General features: G+C 35.5%; 1 protein-coding gene across 3 annotated transcripts in view; it reads left to right on the top strand.

The window, feature by feature from the left end:
• The window catches only part of TMTC1 (transmembrane O-mannosyltransferase targeting cadherins 1), a 291,956-nt gene that overhangs the window by 109,737 nt on the left and 161,955 nt on the right, over positions 1-20,264 (top strand). For all 3 annotated transcript variants that reach the window (XM_056797671.1, XM_007502836.3, XM_007502837.3), the window contains 2 exons: positions 11,597-11,678; positions 17,308-17,411. In XM_056797671.1, coding sequence (XP_056653649.1) covers positions 11,597-11,678; positions 17,308-17,411 — 186 coding nt within the window. The remainder of the gene's footprint in view (positions 1-11,596; positions 11,679-17,307; positions 17,412-20,264) is intronic.

Genomic DNA, 20,264 nt, shown 5'->3' with positions numbered 1-20,264 from the left:
TTTTCTATTTCCTATCTGTATTTTCCTAATAATAAACTAAGCATTTTGTGTTTAATAAACTGTTCTCCTTACTTTTCTTCAACTCTACCCCAAAATTTTAACCCTTCACAGTGGGTAATATTAGAAGACTAACAGGAAGAGAAACATCTATTCTATATACTTGAGAATTAGTAAGGACTTGATTAACTATCTGCAAAGCTTGTGGGCTTCAAGAGTGATATGCCTTAAGGAAGTAGGTTGAGGATCACCTTTCAATATATCAAATAAGGGTTTCAATTGACCTGTAGTAAGATTAAGTGAAGAACGAAGTCAATTAAGATCTAATAATTTGAAAGTCATTAAGTGTTTTTAAATATTCTGTTCTAATAGCAACATGCTGGGGTTTGATTCTCACTCCCTGAATTATATGCCCTAGATATTCATAAGGATCATTGATTTGTACTTTCTCTGGAATTTTTCCAAGGACAATAGGAGTTTATGATGAATATCTTGCAAAACCAGTTTGTCTAGGTGTGCCAAGAGTAAACCATCCATATAATGGATGATACAGGCTTCAGGGTATTTTTCTCTTATTGGAGCTACTGCCTGTGTTACATATTTCTGACACAAGGTGGGGCTGTTTTCATGCCTTGAGGCAGATATTTCCACTCAAAATGTTTCATTGACTCCTTTAAGTTCTCTGAGGGCAAACTTAATGTAAAATATTTGCAGTCATCTGGATGTAAAGGACTCATGAAGAAGCAATCTTTTAACTCTAAAGTTATGATATGAAAATCTTTTGGAATAGCTGAAATTGCTGGAAGACCTGGTTGCAATTTATGTATATATGGTAATTTATTTACAAAAGGTGGAAGTAGGAAAATCAGAGAAAGCAGATATTTACTCCAGCCTGGTCCAAACCAGACAGGGCTTAAGAGGCCCCAGCAAAAGGGGGCCCAGGGGCATATTAGAAAAAGGTTTTAGCCACAAAGGCTTCCCAGGGTGGGGGGGGGAGCTCTCCAGAGGCAAATACCTCCAGAAAATCAGGGAAGAAGTCAACCTTTTCACTCACTCATGTTGTAGTTCAAAAGGGAGAGGTTTAAGAACAGTCTTACCAATTCCAGGGTCACAGGTACATGAAGCAGATTCTTCACCAACCTCCAACTCAAACTCAGAACTATGAAGATTGAAGAACCAGTCCTTCATAGGAAGTTGTAACTCCTTTTAAAGACACTTCTGTCCATCACTTCCTGTGCCTTCCTCTCCTTTTTTGTGGACCAATTATAGTCTGTAAATTTTCTTAGGACTGCCCAGGGGGAAGTCAGTCACTTCTGAATACTTCTATTACTGCATTTATTGCCCTTGAATCTTATAATAGTCTCCTTTTCCCCATTGTTTTCTTAATAACAAAAATAAGTATATTCCAGGGAGATGTAGAAAGTTTTACATGACCCAGTTGTAATTGTTGTTAGTTCAGTAGCTGCCTGTGGTTTTTCCTTTGTTAACGGCCACTGATCTACCCATACAGGCGGCGTTGACTTCCAAGTAATTTTATCAGCTGTTTTAGGGGTGTTATGATTAAATGCAATCAGTGGCCCTATGAAAAATGTTGATGAGGAGGTACTTGTAAAATAAGACGAAGGTCAGTAATTATGTCTCGCCCCCCAAGAATTCACAGGAAGATTTGGTATAGCATGCAGTTTGAATACTCCAGTTTTACCAGAGATTTCCCAGTGGAGGTATCTGGCACTTTAAAGAGTGGCTCCTATTTGTCCTATGTCATTAAGATTTACAGATGATTGAATAGTTGCCCAATTTTGAGGACAATGATTTGTGGACACTATAAAGATGTCAGCACCAGTATCCAGTAAGTCAGTAAATTTCTTCTTCTCATTGTATACAGTAAGTATAGGTCTTTCCCTTCTAATCTGTTCTGTCCAGTAAAGTCAGAAGAACCAAACCCTTGATCTCCTCAAGGGAATTTTATGGAGACTTTGCCTAACTCATGCAAGGGAAAGAGTAGGATTTTAGCAAATCTTAAGTGTACTTGGCAGTATTACTCATGGAATTACTGTCAGACCTTTCATGAAATAACTCTCCTGCCTAATATGAATCTGAATGTGGAAGGAAGTAAAGTGCCATAAATTCCTGTAGGAATTTTTTGAGGTGGCAAGTCAGATGTGATGACAAAAAGAGATGAAGAGGCTAGGGACGTGGTTGTCTTGATTATTTGGTGAAACTGAGGCTGGCCCCTGCAGGTGTTTCCCTATAGGGGTGGAAGAACCTGCCCTGTTTTGTCAACCCTAGATTTGCATGCATGGATACAATGCCTACCACGCTAACATTGAGGACAAGGGGAGGGGTGATTTTCCTGCCTTGCACTCTCTGGCGAAGTGTTCTTCATGTCCACAGTTAAAACAAACTCTTGCTCCTTTTAGGAGAAGTCCAATTTTTTGGATGGCTGCAGCAATGGTCACACCCTTCAGATATGATGCTTTAATATCTGCACAAAGTTTTACTTAGTCTTCCAAGGAGGTCTGTGTGCAGTATACTCTAACGGCTGCCTGACACGGTCAGTTAGCATTTTCAAAGACAAGTTGTTTGACTAAGAGGGTCCCTTGAATAAGCCTCACAATCATCTATAATGATCAGGAGATAAAACCCTGGTAAGGTTCTTTGGGTTCCTGTCTAATTTTGTTTTGTTAGTGAGTTTTTCTGGTGGGGGGGAAGCTGTAGTGCTAGCACCTTAATCTTTTGATAGGCTTGTAAATTATAAACCCTCTGATTCTGAAGTACAGAATAATCTCCCTGACCTGTAAACATATTATAGGTAATTCCAAGCTGGACAATTCTGTTTCTTTCTGCATGGGGATAGGATTTGTCCATATACTCAGATTTCCAGAGCAAATAATTGCCTCCTGATAAGCAGGCTTTGGCTATCAATTTTCAGTCATCCAGGGGAAGGACATCATGTGCAAGGGTCTCCACCAGTGCCAGAGTAAATGGCACAGTGGGCCCATACTGAGTAGTAGTTTGCTTTAATTATTTTAATGTTTTGAATGGCACAAGCCGGTGCATTTGTGTAAGCTTTCCCTGTCCATCAGTTTGCTATATTATTGCGGAAAAAGAAATACTGTAGCATTTCCTCACCTGTATCCTGCATTTTTGCCACTGTCTGTTGTAATGGAGAGTTTGGGGTACCAGGGGAGTAATTTGTACAGAGGCTGCAAGATCTGTGTTGAGCTGGGACATACTGGACAAGAGGGTAGAGTAGGGGAAAAAGTAGTTTGGGCAGCAGCAAAAGGAGGGGGAGGACAATTTCCTGCCTTTCCTTGTAATTCTACACTGTGCTCTGAAGGAAGTACTGTTTGCACTTTTTTCTACACTGTTTGCATCTGTAGAGTAATAGAGCCATTTTTGAGTTTATTTTGGTATGTAGTGTGATGCTTTAATTTCAACTTAATTTCTTCTAGACTCATTTTCTTAGTTTCTTTATCCTTGCCAAAATTTATATTTATTTACCATAATATAAATGGTGAATTTTCTGAGATTAGAGTTAAATTTTTAAAAGAAGAAAATGTCTTCATGCCAAGAATTAGGTATCAGTATAATTAATCTTATAGCAACTTGGTTTTCAGAAGATAAATTCTTTTAAGGAGAACTAAAATGAAAACTAAGTTTAAATGGATACTGAGAACCGATACCTCTTAGATGAATTGATTTGATGTCAGAACGAAAGAGTAACCAATATAATTTATTAGGAATATATTATCTCCTAAACTGTCTCAATATTTTCTCAATTTGTTGGCAAAATGATTTGTGCCATATTGTGAGTTGCTCATTCTCAAAATAAGTAGAAATGCTGCAGAAGTCAAATTAAAGAGCACTTGTTCAGTAGGAAATTACAGAGGTGGTTTTGAGCAGCTGGCTAAAGGAACACTAAAGGTTTGTTCACAGCAAGTTTTTTGATCATGTGTTTGAGGAAAGATACAAGTTATGCAGGGATCCAGGAGAAAAAAAAACACCATTCATAAGCAAAGGATAAACTATGGGAGTGGAAACACCGAGGAAAAGCAACTGCCTGAATACAGAGGTTGAGGGGACATGACAGAGGAGAGACTCTAAATGAACACTCTAATGCAAATATTATCAACAAAGCAATGGGTTCAAATCAAGAAAACATGTAATGCCCAGTGGATTTACGCGTCGGCTATGGGGGGTTGGGGGGGAGGAAAAGAAAATGATCTATGTCTTTAACGAATAATGCTTGGAAATGATCAAATAAAATCTATTTTTTAAAAAAAAAGAAAGATACAAGTTAGATATATTGTTATACCAGTAAAATGCCCCTTTAAATGATATGTTATGAAAGTTATGTTTATTTTTCTCCCTTTTTAATGTGATGAGCATGATGACAATAATAATTTATGCTTCCCCTAGGATATTCACTTACATTATGGGAATATCCTAAAGCAATGTGAAGAGAATCTCATCTTTCAAGTATATGATAAAGGCAATATTTTTTTACAGCTTCAAGTGGTTCATTAATGTACTCAGCGTGCAAACTGCTCACATTAGAGCAAATTACAAAGCTTTGTACTTTCTTATGTCCTTTCTGGGATCCCAGTCAGCTTTGACAAGTCTTGCCTTTAGATATTTTAACATTCCATGGATCTAATGCAGCATTCTGTTTCTCTTTGATCTTTCCCAGTCCTGATCTTATTTTGCTTATACAACTCATTGAGGATACCTTCTATATAATTTCTTTTATGCAAGGTACCATTGATAAAATGCTACAGCCTACATATGGCTTTGATACACCTCTTCATTGTTGTTTGCAACACCTACAGTTTTGATTCTTTAGAGGTTGATTACCAACCACATGACATCACCAGAATAATATAGAAGTTAAAAGTGCCCTTCCCCTTTGATCCTGGTAGAGAATTAAAGGAGGTTATTGAAAAGTTATGATACTTTATTCATCAAAAGTAATTAAGTATAATTAATGAGCAAATTTCTGATATTGATATTAAATATCATAAAAAATATTTAGTAAGCAAACTCATGATTTTTTAACTGGAAGAACATTAGGATTATTGAAAGTATGATGAAGTTCCCCAAATTCTAGCCAGGCTGCTTTCTTCCTTCCAGTCAATTCCTTGTCCAACTTTTTAACTCCCTGTAATATCTGTGAACAAAGTCCTGTTCAGGTAAACATATAATAAATATCTCCTTTGGAAGTACAGATCAGTTTCAACCTCTCTGACAGGAAGAATTTTTTTGATGAATCTGGAACTATGTTGAAAAGATAAGTAATTTTCATATACATTATGTTTTGCTCTTCACATTGTTCCCAGGAAGTGAATTGCTGTCTTTGGTTTCACCCGTTTCAGTGTTAAAATATAATACTGCCTGTATCATTTGATAATGATCACTATCTCCCTCTTATTCATTATCTTTTCTTTTTCACACCATTTACTCCTCTACTTTAGCCTTCTTTCTTGCCTTGTCTTCCTGACCACGTCAGATAGCTGTTTTCTAGGTTTTTTGCTCAACTTTCTTCTCATCTTCTTTCATGTTCTTTCTCGACAAGTATTACATATAAGTAGATATATGTAATCTATATATCCAATCTATAATATCCAAAATCAACATGTATTTTATGCTATAGAGGAAGTTCTAATTCTTAAGTTCTTTGATTTCGTAATTTCTTTCTATCTCTAGCTATCTGTAGGATGTTTCTGCTTGAATACCCTGCTAACATTACAAAATCAACATTTCAAAAAATAATTTGCTATCTTTACCTTAAAGCTATTCTTCTTTCTGATTTCCCTAGATAGGACCAATTTCTTTAGCGTTCTTCTCATAAAGTTACATTTCTTTTAATTAGCTAATGAAAAGGCTGGGATACTATATCAATTTTAAGTTTATAGTTTAATTCCCAATTTATTAACTATATATTTTAATTCTCTTTCTTTGAAGTTTCCAGACAGGAGGCAAGCAAGGTCCAGAGCTCAGATCCTGGTAGCATTTCCATAGCCCCAGTAGACATCCCATTGCATATGGGAAATAGAACACATGGCCTGGCCTAGAGGAGTCTCTGGCTTTATTGCTTTTTGTGGTGCTTTGTTTCCTTCTAGCATTGGAAGGTAGATTCAGGCCTCAGCCCTGTTCCTAGCTTTCCTGCTGAGTAGGGCAATGGCAGTGTAGGCCTGCAGCAGACTAATGTGAGGAGGGCAGAGTAGGGTATGTTATGAGAAGATGGTCAGGCCCCAGAACTCAAAGTACAGTATTACTCAGACCTGTGGCAACATTGTGCCCCAGCACAGGGCAGAAAAACTAAATCCTTAAGAGTGAGGGTTGTGTTGGCCTAACTCATGGAGTAGCAGTTAGCCCTAGCATGGCAGCTTCAGCATTTAGGGATCAGGAGGCAGGGAGAAGGGAAATCAGCCCCAGGGTTGTGAACCTTGGAGTAGTCGACAAGTATGGTAACTCTCAGAAGCAGTGGCAGCCCCAGGATTGGCAGAAAGCATTGCCATGGGGCTCTCAGGGAGGGGGATATCCCAGCTGGTAGGCAGGGAAAAATAAAAGGGTAGAGGTACAGGAACAGTCTCCCTGACCTGTCATGAGGATAGGTGACTTTACAGGAAGTATTATCATCTTTTCTAGAGCCTTAGTGCTCGTAGCACAACTTTCACATATGATCACCTTTATAACATCGAAACATGCATTGTTATCTGCAAAGATTTGGTATCTCCCAAAACATGCATCTGATTATTTGGACTTGGAACTCTCCCAGATTTAGTTACTGCTTCAGGGAACCGTTTAATAGTTTGTATTGATTTGTTTTTTCTATTAGTTTTTTATGCTTTCTTGTAGTGTTGGCTATATCAGGCTTCTTGAATATAAGAGGTCAAGGTTGACCAGAAAGGAGTGAAATTTAGTAGGAGGAATGTTCTATTCTTTCTTCCTTGCAAGGCAGGCTAATTGAATTCAGCTCAAATTCCCCCTCCTCCTGGAGACCTTTAAAAACTCTTTAAAAGGCAATAAGAGCATCTCAAGTCTTAGCTATTGACTTTACATCTTGGTGTTCCAAATACAGAGCAGCCACAAGGAATTCCAAGGGTTCTCTTATACATGATTGGTGAAATACAAAGGAAAAAGGGCTTCTTTTAGTAGATCAATGTGTTACCCTCAAAACTATCCTCTTGTGGCTAAGTAAATATCCTTTTCTTAATTATTGATTGACCTAGGAGCATCTCATTTTATTCTAATATTGAACCGAAACTATCGTAGGACTGGCCTAAATCAGACCTAGCCCAAAACAAGGATCAGGAAAGGTTATGAGGGGCAACTGGAGTGAATGCTGTGTGAATGGAGGGTAAGAGATAAATTTGAGGGTATTATGGAAGAATAATCAATAAGATTTGGCAACTAATTGAATGTGAAGGGTGAGAGGGAAGAATGAAAAATGACTCTACATTATAGTGTTCAATAATTCCATTTGTTTATATTTATCCACTCAAGCCAGACTATGGTCTGAAATGTAATCTCTTTGTACTATCAAGGTGGTACATTGCTGTACTTTCTTCTTCTAGTAAAGTATTTCTACTCTCACCAAAATATTTTCTTTTTATTGAGTCTGGAAGAAATGTCTAAAATCCAAAGTTGGTATCAGAAGCAGAATATAACATAGCTTCATAAATAAATATAGTAAGTTTATCAGTTCACTACTTAAGGAATTTTAGCTTTGTTAAACAGCATTTTTAACTGTCTTTTTCAGGCAAAGTTAAATGACCTTATACAAGGTTATTATGATAGTCTACAAGATAATCTTCCTCAAAAGGGGATACTTATAAGAAATTTAAATTGATTTTAAAAGAGTTTTTAAAAGTTTGAGCCATAATTAGCAGTTCAAAGAAACTTGGATATATTCTAGATGTAAGTTTTAGTATAAACTACTTAAGTTGTCGAAGGTTCTTCATAATCTGGCTCCTTCTACCTTTATCTAAAAGAATCCCCTATGACATCAATAAGCATTCAAATTCAAGACCAATCCCATGCCAGGAAGTAGGAGGGACCCTTGAGGCATGCTGGGAGATGCAGTTCCCCCTGGCCACAACATTTTGAAACTCATACAAGAAAACCCTAAATGGGGTCATGAAGAGTTAGACAGAACTAAAATGACTGAATGACAACAATAAAATCATCTGGCTGATCCTAGGCTTCTCATATTTTGTCCCATTTCTTCTTGACAAAGAAGAATCTTCATAATTAATATCTACTAAAAGAAGACTATTCATGCTATACTCCATTATTCTCTTGCTTGAAAACATACCTATTATTATTGTTTTTCTTTCCTAGATTTATCTTATATGTTCTAGAGTTTATGTGGCAAGTATAAAAGCATTGTGATTTTTTGTGTGGCAAAATTTTGATGCCAATATTTTCAGTTAATTTGTTATTTTATGTTTTTTCCCCAGAATCATTTTAAAAACACTTGAATGAAGAAAGAATTCTTCTAAACCTGATCTTTCAGTGTTGGTTTAGTAAACAACATTCCCTTCTTTGTGCCTTGCTCTCAGATGAAGAAGAGCAAAGCTCACATAATTCTTAGAAATGAACAAAAAGAAAAAAACACAGCCCTGGAGAAAGAGGGCTTTATAAAGTTGCTGCTCACCATTTCCTTCCTTCCCCCAAACCCAAATAAACCTTATATAACCCTAATACACATATGATTTTTAGGAAAAAAAAGATATTTAATATCATTTTAGGAATATTGTTTTACTTTCTAATTATTCTAGGGTTGTTGGGCTTAATCTAGCCTTGAAGTTAGGCATATTAACAAATAAACAAATATACATACATATATATGTATATATTTTTATGTTGATATTGGACTTTTACATTTAATCAGTGAAGTCGTTTACTGCTCCTGGCTAAGGAAAGTGACAAAACATGAGCATATCATTACTGTGAACTTGTTGGAATCATATATTAATCTGCATGGAAGATCCATTTTTGCCAGCAGATTTACATTGTATTGAGATTGAGCTTGACCAATGCCCATATAAGCTCTTGAGGAGCTCTGGGGAACTGTAATTCATCAGATAAATGATAAATGAATTTAACAGTTAGTGGAAAATAGTGATTTGAAAATGTACATAGATATTTAAATCATCACTATACTCTCTTAGAGCTAATATTCTGCCTGCTTTTAGCACATTGGTACACTTGTCAGACTTAAGGGAAGAATTTATGACAAAACAAGACATGGGAATATTGTGAAAGATGAAATGAATACTTTTGTTTACATTAAATTAAAAAAAGGTTTTAAATAAGCAAAACCATTATAACCAAAATCAGAAAGGAAACAAAAAATTTAGAAAAAATTTTATAACAAATGTCTCAGACCAAGGCTTCATTTCTCAAATATACAGAGAATGATTTCAAATTTATTAGAACACAAAGCATTCCCCAAATGAAAAATGGTCAAAGGATGCTGTGGTCAGGCTCTAGCCCCATTTGCAACTCCAGGGTTCCCGACAGGTGGCAAACAATCACTCAAAGTAAATAAAATAAAATAAATAACAAAAGGAAGACTGCTTAATCATTATGGCCATGGGACTCCTTTGCATCTAACAGCTGCTCCACCACTCCCAGGCTTGGTTTTTATTTTTATACCCATTTTCTTGGCAGGCAGATTACATTACCTAACACACATGTTCAAAGAGAGACAATTGGAAAAGTGATACATTAAATTTTAACAAATCACTTGATTAACATTCTATATTTTTTTATTGTGATTACAGACAGAATACAAGATAAATGATTTCATCACAGGTGGCTTACTAGGGAGTTTGAGTTACTGATTTGTGTAATTGAGTCACTGAGGCATATTGAAGCTTAGTGTATCTGTACTGGACTTGTACATATGGTATGGGCCTCTATGATTGATTTGTGTGCTGGCTTCATGAGAACGTGTTGGGCTTGGCCTGTAGCTGCAGTTTTGCTGGGAATTCTGTACCTAAGTAAAAGTTAACCCATGATAGTCTTTTTGGGATTGGGTTTAAGGGTCTGATCTTTTGGTGATGTTTTGGAGAATTAGGGTACAGGTGATTTGCTCTTGCATTATTTCTTTTGAGACTAGGGGGAATAATAATCATGTCAATGCATAGGTAAGGGGCATTGATGAAAGGTCATGTAAAGGGGATAGAGTGGGCAGTCACACCTCGCCAAGGACCACTCTGTGGTCTCCCCAGCTACCACGCATGACTCTGTCAAGGTGTTGTGGTCTGATGGCCCCCAGCAAAAGGATATGAAATGCAGTTCTCAGAGGAAGAAATTAAAACTTAGTCATATAAAAAATACTCCAAATCACTGCTGATTAGAGAAAATGTAAATTAAAACAACTCTGAGATACCGTTTTAAATCTATCAGATTGGCTAACATGATCAAAAAGGAAAATGATAAATGTTGTAGGGAATGTGGGAAAATTGGGATGCTAATACACTGTTGGTAGAACTGTGAATTGATCCAACCATCTGGAAAGTGTTGAAAATATCAAACTACTCCCAAAGGGTCAGAAAACTATGCATATTCTTTGACCCAGCAAGAGTCTGAGTCAAAGAGATCAGGGAAAGAACCTACCTGTACAAAATTATTTTTAGCAGTTATTTTTCTAATGGACAAGAATTGGAAACTGAGGGGCTTTATATTGCTTGGGGAATGGATGAACAATTTGTGATATATGGTTGTAATGGAAAAATAAGACATGATGAACAGGATGACTTCAGAAAATCCTGGAACGACTTATATGAACTGATATATAGTGAAATGAGCAGAACCAGGAGAATAATACATACAGTATCAAAAATATTTTCTGATGATTGACTATGAAGGACTAAGCCATCATCATCAAAGCAATGTTCCAGTGATGATAAATAAAATCCACAGCCAAAGAAGGATGTGTTGGAATCTGATTGCAGATCAAACCATGTCCTCTTCCACTTTATTTCCTACATAAGGTTGTGTGTGTGTATGTGAACTTTAACTCTTCTATCACAACATGAACAATAAAGAAATAATGTTTTTCTTGAAAGCACTGGTATAATCCACATTAAACTATTTACCCCACTCAGGGATGGGCAAAGGGAGGAAGGGAGAAAATCTAAATCCTAAAATGTCAGAAAAAAAATTGTCAAAAATTACTGGAAAATATAATTTAAAAAAATAGTGGAGGGGTCAGAGGTATAAGCCCTCTATTGGAACAAGACAGCAGGAGTTTTTTAAGCTTTTACTGAGTGAGGGGTGATTCTCATTAGGGGTAATGGGATACAGAGTCTCAATGGCTGATTCCTAGATTGGTCAGGGCAGGTACTTCCTAAGAGGGCCTGAGGATGGGCTATTCTTCTTTATCTGTTTGCCTGCCTTCACCTTTCTGGCAGCTTATGGGCCAGGTAAAAAGGGAAGTACAGGGGGCATCTCAGCATTTTGTAATATATGCCAAGTTAGTGCCAAAGGATCACATAAGCATTAAATACAATAGAAACAATTCATAATGAAAATAAAATGAATAAAAATTATTCTAGAAATATTTTCTTTTTTTCTGTTTCAGGTACCTGACTGCAAACAGCAATCAAAATGTTCTGTGTGTCACAAGACCATTTTTAAAAAGAGCTGCTTTGGTCATCTGCTATGTAAGTATAGAAATAGCCATATTATTCGACAGAATTAGTCACAGAAGCTAGAAAGTAAAACCAATAAATGAATATTTGTGTGTTTTAGAGTGAAGGTTGTAAAGATAATTTAAATTGTTTCAATTAAGATCTGAACTTTACTTATAAGATTGCTTCCTTTCAACATGAATAATATGGAAATGTTTTGCATGATAAAACATTTATAATTCAGATTCAATCACCAGCCAGCATGGAAGGGGGAAGGGAAGGGAGGGAGAGAGATGAGTTTGATCATATAACATAGGAAAACTTGTCTGGAAATTTATTACATGTAATTGGTAAAATATATATGTACATATATATTTATTTTAAATAAGTAAATAAAAATAAGGTCTGAACTTTAGTGCAGTAGATTGTCATCATACATGCAGGTTATTGATGATCCCTCAAGTGCTAGTGTGACCATAGTCATATTCTCATGGTTGCTAGATAGCAAAAAATATTATTAGTTTACAAGTGCAAGACAACTATGGTTAAATCCTTAATTAGCATACCTTTTGTATGCTCTTTTGTCTAGAAATAAAGAATATGTTCTTTAAGCAAAAGATCACTTAATTCCTCTGAAAAGAATACCATAAAATTAAATGAAATGAAGAAATATGTAGGATTTTTTTAAGTCCATGAATTAAAACTGGAGGCAAAAAATTCAGCATAGATTATATGAGTACAAGATTAGTACAAGATATAGGAATGCCTTTTTCTGGGAGTTTTTAGAGTATACATTTTATATTACATGAATTCAATGATAAGAATATTTATAAAATGTTAATCATTCCATTATACTCTGACTTCTTTTCTTTAATTTTATTGATACTCTTTTTCATTTCACTTTCGAGTATTACTCTATTTTAAAAATAGTTTTTTTCAGATTTTTCCCAGCCAATTATGTAGTTGAGATATATTATCAAATGAAATTTATATCCTTAAAGATATTGATTTGAAAATTTGCCAAACACTTCATTCACCCTAAAGCTGGGTCCTCATGATTTTATACCAAATAGAATATTTAATAGTGATACATTCATTCTTTAACTTCTAAAATGTTTTTTAATAAGACTGTAAATTCCTCTGTTTTAAAATTTAGATTTGGTTTTATAAAATAATTTATGCAAAATAAATTTATGCTATTTGTCTTTAAAATCAGGGCCAACTGTACTTGCAGTCTAAAGACATTCTTTAGACATTATTTAAAGTAGTTGTTTTAAAATGTTCATAAATATATTTATTCAGTTCAATTAAAGAAATATTTATTGTGTCTACTAATTTATGAAAGAAATTATGAATATATATATGAATATAATGTAATCATAATATGAAAATTATGAATATATAAATTATGAATACATAAATCATGAAATTCCCTGAAATATGGGAATAATCTAGATGGTAACTTTGTAGAAGTGAGATGTCAAAGGTGTGAATTTTAAAAGTCTCCATCTTGGTCTAGCACCCAAAAATTGTGCACACCCACACTACACGGGCATGTGCTAGTCGATGACAAATCAGAAATAACTAACTGCCCACCTGGGCTGTCCTAAGCCAAGCTAGAGCCAACCAAGGTTGCAGATTACTTACCCCACAGTGAGGATAGATCCTGCAGGCCTCTCACAGGCCCAGAATGCTTATCTGACTCTCAGACCAGGTTTTTAAAAAAACAAAGGCAGGGTTTATTTGTTATTAACAGAAGCAGGATGGGGGGATTAGGAAACAGGAATCCCTAATCTAAGAAATTCCAACTAAACCTCCTCCCTTCCTAAGACCCTTGCAAAGGGGTGTCTTCATATCTTCTGGCTGCCTAGTTCACTACACTCTCTGTCTAGAAATTCCTGGCTAAGGAACTACATGACCTAATCCTCCTCCCAGATGATGTTTGGTTATATATTTATAGTTCGTCAGAGTAGTTAAATTGAACCCTTAATGAGAGGGTTCAAATCCTCATTGGGTTGTGCCCAAGGTGGCTTCAGGCCTTTTCCCATAGTCAGGTTACTGGCTTCCCAGCAGAAATCTTTACAGTGATTAAGGACTCTCTCAGGACACTGGAACATGAGTAGATGATAAAGTAGATGACAACACAGCTAGGATCTCTCCACCAGGATAGGTAGGAAACCAAACCCCCACTAGGCTCACACAGATGTGAGCAGCAGGAAGTATTAGCTTTCAGGTTCTCCCAAAGACAAGAAACCAAATCCCAAAGTTCTCTCTGTGTCCACTCTTTATAAAGTCCCCAGATTCCAGGATTGAGCCTATATCGTTCCATGGTATGCACCACTTCATTCCTTTCCTCATTACAACCCAGAGAGCTTATAATATAATAGGGGTATTAAGTTATGTACATGTTGCGCTTTCCCCCAACTCATAGGGCAGATCTCTCAGAGATGGCTACCTCAGACTCAATCTACTCTGTTGATCTGAATCCACCAGAACTATGACTCATGAGCTACTATCAATTTATTTAGAAGTCATATTACATAATTAATTTAAAGAAAGAGATTTAATAAAATTGTATATTAAGAAAAGTATAAATAATGCATAAATCTAGGGTAGAATCTTGCACAAATAATTTATTAGAAAGAGGCACATGTGTGCAGAACCAGCATGGCCATGCATCAAGGAGAAACTCATGCCTCCAAAGCTATCTGACCATTAAAGTCTTATGGTATTGTTATTGTTTTGCTCTCACTACTCACCTTCTATGGACTTCAGTGGACACACTCCAACAAACACATAGGTTTCTGTCAAATGTTGGTCTTCTAGAGATAGTTTTCATCAAATGCTGCTGTTCCAAGCACATAGTTTTCCTAGATGCTTTTCCCTTGCATGTGTCTACACCACTTTAGTTGGAGTATACTATTTTGGGCATATAGTCCCCATTGGATGCTACCAGGTTCCAAATGGACACATGACATTTGAACCTTCTTTTTGCTCTAACATCTGGCTTCAGCTGAAATCTTTTGCCATTAATATGCTCTTCTTCATGAAGAGTGGACTCTGCCAAGCTTTTTTGGTTTGTAAGATCAAAGCTTTTAGAAAATCTATCATACTCTTCTTACTCACAAGAATTTCAAACAGCTGAACCTGAGTTGTGGGAAGGACCTCTCCAAGATGCTTTTGCTTTACATAATGGTCTGTCAATTCTTTTCTAGAATCTTGGCTAGATTTTCTAGCAGGACTCTTTTACTAGTGTGTCAAGATCATTAGGACACAGTCCACATCTTCAGACTTAGTCTTTTTTTTGTATTGAATTTTTATTTTTATTTTTTCAGAGTAGAACTTTGTTTCTTTTTTGTAATTCATTTATTTATTAAATTTTTATCAATTACATGTAATAACCAATTTTCACATAAGTTTCCTGAAGTTATATCATCTAAATTGATTCACTTCCCCCCTCCAGGAACTGACAAGTAATTCATGTATTATCATGTAAATATATTTCCATATTGTTCATTTTTTGTAAGTGAATAATCATATAAAACTAAAACAAAAAAAAATTACATGCTTTCATCTATATTCTGCCTCCAACAGTTCTTTCTCTGGAGGTGGATGGCATTCTTTGTCATAAAAGTCTCTCAAAATTGTCCTGGATCATTGTATTGCTAAGTCTATAACTGCTGATCATTCTACAATATTGCAATTACTGTGTACAGAAGAACTCCTGGTTCTGCTTAATTCACTCTGAATCATTTCATGTAGATTTTTCCAGTTCTTTTTTGAATTCATCCTGTTCATCATTTTTTATAGCATAACAGTATTCCATCACCGTCATATATCACAATTTGTTCAGTCCTTCCCCAATTGATGGCCATCACTTTAATTTCCAATTCTTTGTTGCAATAAAAAGAATAGCTATAGTTTTGTAAAAACAGCCCCCCCCCATTTTTTTAACCTCTTTGGAATAAAGATCCAGTAGTGGTATTACTGGATCAAAGGGTTTGATCAATTTTATGACCCTTGGGCATAGATCCAAATTGTCCTCCAGAATGGTTGGATCAGTTCACAACTCCACTAGTAATGCCTTAGTATCCCAATTTTGCCACATTCATTCAACATTTGTCCCTTTCTTTTACTGTCATATTGGCCACTCTGATAGGTGTGAGGTGGTACTTCAAAGTTATTTTCATTTGCACTTCTTTAACTAAGAGGGATTTAGAGCATTTTTCATATGATTTGATAGCTTTGATTCATATCTTTTGACCATTTGTCAATTGGGAAATGACTTATGTAGTCTTATAAATTTGACATAATTCTTTATGCTTGAGAAATGAGACCTTTATCAGAGAAATTTGTTATATAATTCCCCCCTAGTTTGTTGTTTCCCTTCTGATCTTTGTTACATTGGTTTTATTTGTACAAAGGCTTTTCAATTTAATATAGTCAAAAATTATTCATTTTACATCTTACAATGTTATCTCTGTCTCTTGATTGGTCATAAATTCTTCCCTTCTCCATAGCTCTGACAGGTTTATGTTTCCCTAATTTACTCATAATATTACCCTTTATGATTTATACCAATTTTGAGTACAGGGTGTGTATCTTGGTACAGGGTGTGAGGTACTGATCTGTAACTAATTTTTGCCATATTGTTATCCAATTTTCCTATCAGTTTTTGTCAAATAGTGAGTTCTTATCCCAAAAGCTAGCATCTTTGGGTTTAAGGTCATTCTACTCCATTGATCCACCATTGTATTTCTTAGCCAGTACCAGATTTTTAAAAAAAAGATGACTGCTTTATGGTGCAATTTAAGATCTGGCATGGCCTTTGGATTGACTTTTTAAGGTATTATCTTGGAATTCCATAGATGATTTAATTCTGTCTTATGATAACCATTCCATATACTTAAAATTTTATCCCTAAAAGACTAGGCTGTCATCTACTTATGTATTATTTACTAAGAACTACCAAATAGTTCTAGAGTTTGGGAAATCCCAGTCTTTTCAATTCCAAAATCCCATCTGTAGAGCGGTTGACCAGCAAGGTTCAAGGGCAAAGTCTTTTGTTTATCTAGTTACATAACTGACATTTATGAATCAGAGCTTACAGAAACTTTGCATTTACTTTAAAATTTAAAATGCAGGAATAATGATGACATAAGACATAATGTAACGAATGTCACAGAGAAAACAAGATCAAATCCTAGGTGAAAGATGAAAGAAAGAAGTTAGCACCTAAGCTGGGCCTTAAAAAATAGAGATATGCATTTTAGTAGGTAGAAATGAGGAAGGAGTGACAGTAAGTCTATGTAAATGTACAAAAATGGGGAAAACAGAATAATATTAGGCAGTAGATGACAGTTCAGATTAGTCAGAATTTTGAATAACATGTTATATGGGAAGTTATTTGAAATCAGTCTGAAAAAGATAAGTTGGAGCCAGATGGTGGAAGACCTTGAATGCTAATTTTTTCTTTCTTTTTTTTAAATATCCTCTATTGTTTTTCCCTTCTTTTACATTCTTTCAACTCATTTTTAGTATTTGGACATTTTAAATGCTTTTTGTAAGTTTTTTGGGAAACAAAAATATTTATTTGTAAAGCATCTTGAAGAAATATGCTACAGAATCCTAACACAATCAAATTTTGTTTTTTTCCCCGAAGGTGGTTGTGACTTTATATTTCCGTATGTGGATAATGGGAGGATCCATGCCATTGTTCTCAGAGCAGGATAATCCAGCTTCATTTTCGCCCTATATTCTAACAAGGTACAGTGGAAATAATTAAAGAATCTAAACTTACCTAGTGTGCGATATAAAAATCCCACCTTCCTAAGGTTTTTCCTTCAGATTTGGTGGCTGATCACTTGCTGTCTTAAACTTTGTTGATATTCTCTCCAAACAATGACCATATTAATTAAATTAAAGGTCAATGAAGAAAAGAAGGTGCATTATAATGAATTTTTTATTAAATGATGAAATAATAGCAACATTGTCATCATTTAGCAAAATGAATCTGACATATAAAAATTTATTACCAATGGCTGCTGATTTCCCCTTGGCAACATCTCCTGAATATGCCCCTTCTGTCCTCTCATACCACCATCACTGCAGGCATTTATCACTTTATACCATGATTACTATCATAAGCTGCTGATGTGTTTTGTCTGCCTCAATTCTCCTCACACTCTATTCCATCCTCCATCAGCTGCTAAAGTGATTTTCCTAAAAAGTAAGTCTAATCATGTCACTCTTTACCTATTCCCCGTCATTTCTCAATCAGTTTTTATATAGCATATATGTTGCAGAATAAAAGCCCACTGTTCACCATAACTATTGAGTATTTTGGTGGAAGAGGGAAACCAGAGTTTATATGTGTATTTTGATGTATTTAATTATTTATGCATTTACTTCAATATATTGGCATTTATAATATTATTTCTTATGAATGAGATATTAAATGGTTATGTTTAAGATAAAATTTTCTCTACGTATCCTATATTCATGATCAAATATTTTGCTTATTTAGAGATCATATTTTCTTTCATTATTGACTTTTGCTTCTCTTCTTCCAAATTGTCCTTCCCTTCTTTGTTTTTGCATTCTCAATCTTTTATTTTTTTTTTTCCTTCCCTTTGGTGAGGCTTGCCACCATTGATTCAAGTTTATCTATTCCACCAGTTATCAGTGGAGATAATTAATCCTGCTTTCAAAAGTCTTAATTCTCTCTTAAAACCTTCAGGAATATTTTACTGTGGTTCCATGATCTCTTGAAAATAGCTTATCAGATCATTCATTTTCCTTTGACTCATACTATTTATTTACTCATAGGTGTTGACTTGTTTACATAATCTGGAGGCAATCTTCCTTTCTGTTATTAATATATTATCTATTGTTTTGTATTTCTCTTTCATATTTCTCTGTTATTTTTATTCAAGGTCTTAAATTGAATTTTCTTTTCCCTGAGATGTTTGGCAATTTCAATATTTTTCCTTATGTTTCTCCATCCTTCATTTTCTACCTCTTTCCCCTCTGACGGCATTTTCTCTGAAGGCTAGACTTCAAAGGAATCTCAGCCTCTTCCCCAATTATGTAATTCACGTTTTACAATCTCAGTGTTTTTGCCAAGTAGCTTCTGGGGAGGCAGAATTGGCCACAGCTAGATACCTTTCTTTTAGGTCTGGTAATACTACACATATGCTGGCATCCCTGACCCATTTCCCTCTGTTCTTTAGATCTCTTTCTGAGCACTGTTGAAGTACAGAGCACTGCTACACACTGCCTTCTTAGGCAGAAAAATCTTCTAGCATTTTATTTTCCATTGCACAGAAAAGCGAGGACAGAGTGGAGTTCTGTTTCAGAACTGTTAATTAGCTTGTGCTTTGCAGGAGTCTGGTAGCTTGTGGGGTAGGAGTCAGGGGTTAGAGATTAGCATTCTCTATTTTTAGTTCATTAAGTCGTTACTTCATTAGATTTGTTCGTGTCTCAGAATTTTGAAACTGCTGGAATTACTTTATTTCTCACATATAATTCCTATTTTGAAAAGGTTTGAGTTATTATGAGCATTAGAAAAAATATACAGTCCTCCATCTTGTTGGTCAATTGTCTTTCTTTTTTGCACAGGAGACAGAAACTTAAGCAAAAAGAAAGACAATTGACCAACAAGATGGAGGACTACATGGAGTGAGCACTTAAAGGCTGGTGGACTTGACAAATTCTTTTTATAGTCAGTTCCCTAATGGGATGCTATAAGAGGGGGTGGAATTCCTCAAAGAGATAGTTTTAGTAGACTGGTCAGCAGGGCCAAATGGAGACCTTTGGAGTTATCTAAGATACTGTATGTAGTTAACACCAAAGAATACAAGATCCCAGAAGTGATAAAAGTTCATTAATTTCTAGTGATGGAGATGAGAGAGGTCTTCCAAATTCCCAGGCGATAACCCTGTGTATGTAGTAAGGAAGGCAGCTGTCACCTAAGAAACTTCCATCGAACTAAAGAGAATAAACAAAGTTGTCGTGCTAATATCTGAGACAATTCTTTTTTTTAAGCCCTTAGCTTCCATCTTAGAATCAATACTGGGTATTGGTTCCAAGGCAGAAGAATGGTAAGGGCTAGGTAATAGGGGTTAAGTGACTTGCCCAGGGTCACACAGCTGGGAAGTGTCTGAGGCCAGATTAGAACCCAGGACTTCTCATTTGTAGGATTGCCTCTCAATCCACTAATCTACCTAGTTGCTTCCCTTCCTCGGGACTATATTAACTTTCCTTTATATAATCACAGTCTGATGGGCAGAGATCTAAATGAGATCCCAATTCTTGAGGGCATTTATGTCCATTACTATATTAATGACAGGATGTGAAGGCTAAAGTGGCAAGGCAAGTGATCTAGGTTGGTTAGAGGCTGACATGAAGGGCTAAAATAATTCAAAGTTTAGCCCACTTATTTAAAATTTGAGTACAGTAGATAAAGAAAACCTAAATGATTCTGGATGCAGTCCAGAACAATCTACTGACATTTTCAAACTATTTAGAATGGAAACCCAAAATTGTATTAGATTCTTTGGGTTTTAGAGAAATCACATTCTCCCTAGGTTTCATCATGACCACCATTGCCAGGTCATT

Source organism: Monodelphis domestica, chromosome 5 (genome assembly GCF_027887165.1).
Source record: "Monodelphis domestica isolate mMonDom1 chromosome 5, mMonDom1.pri, whole genome shotgun sequence".
Taxonomy (NCBI): Eukaryota; Metazoa; Chordata; class Mammalia; order Didelphimorphia; family Didelphidae; genus Monodelphis; species Monodelphis domestica.
This window is presented reverse-complemented; position numbering and strand designations above follow the sequence as displayed.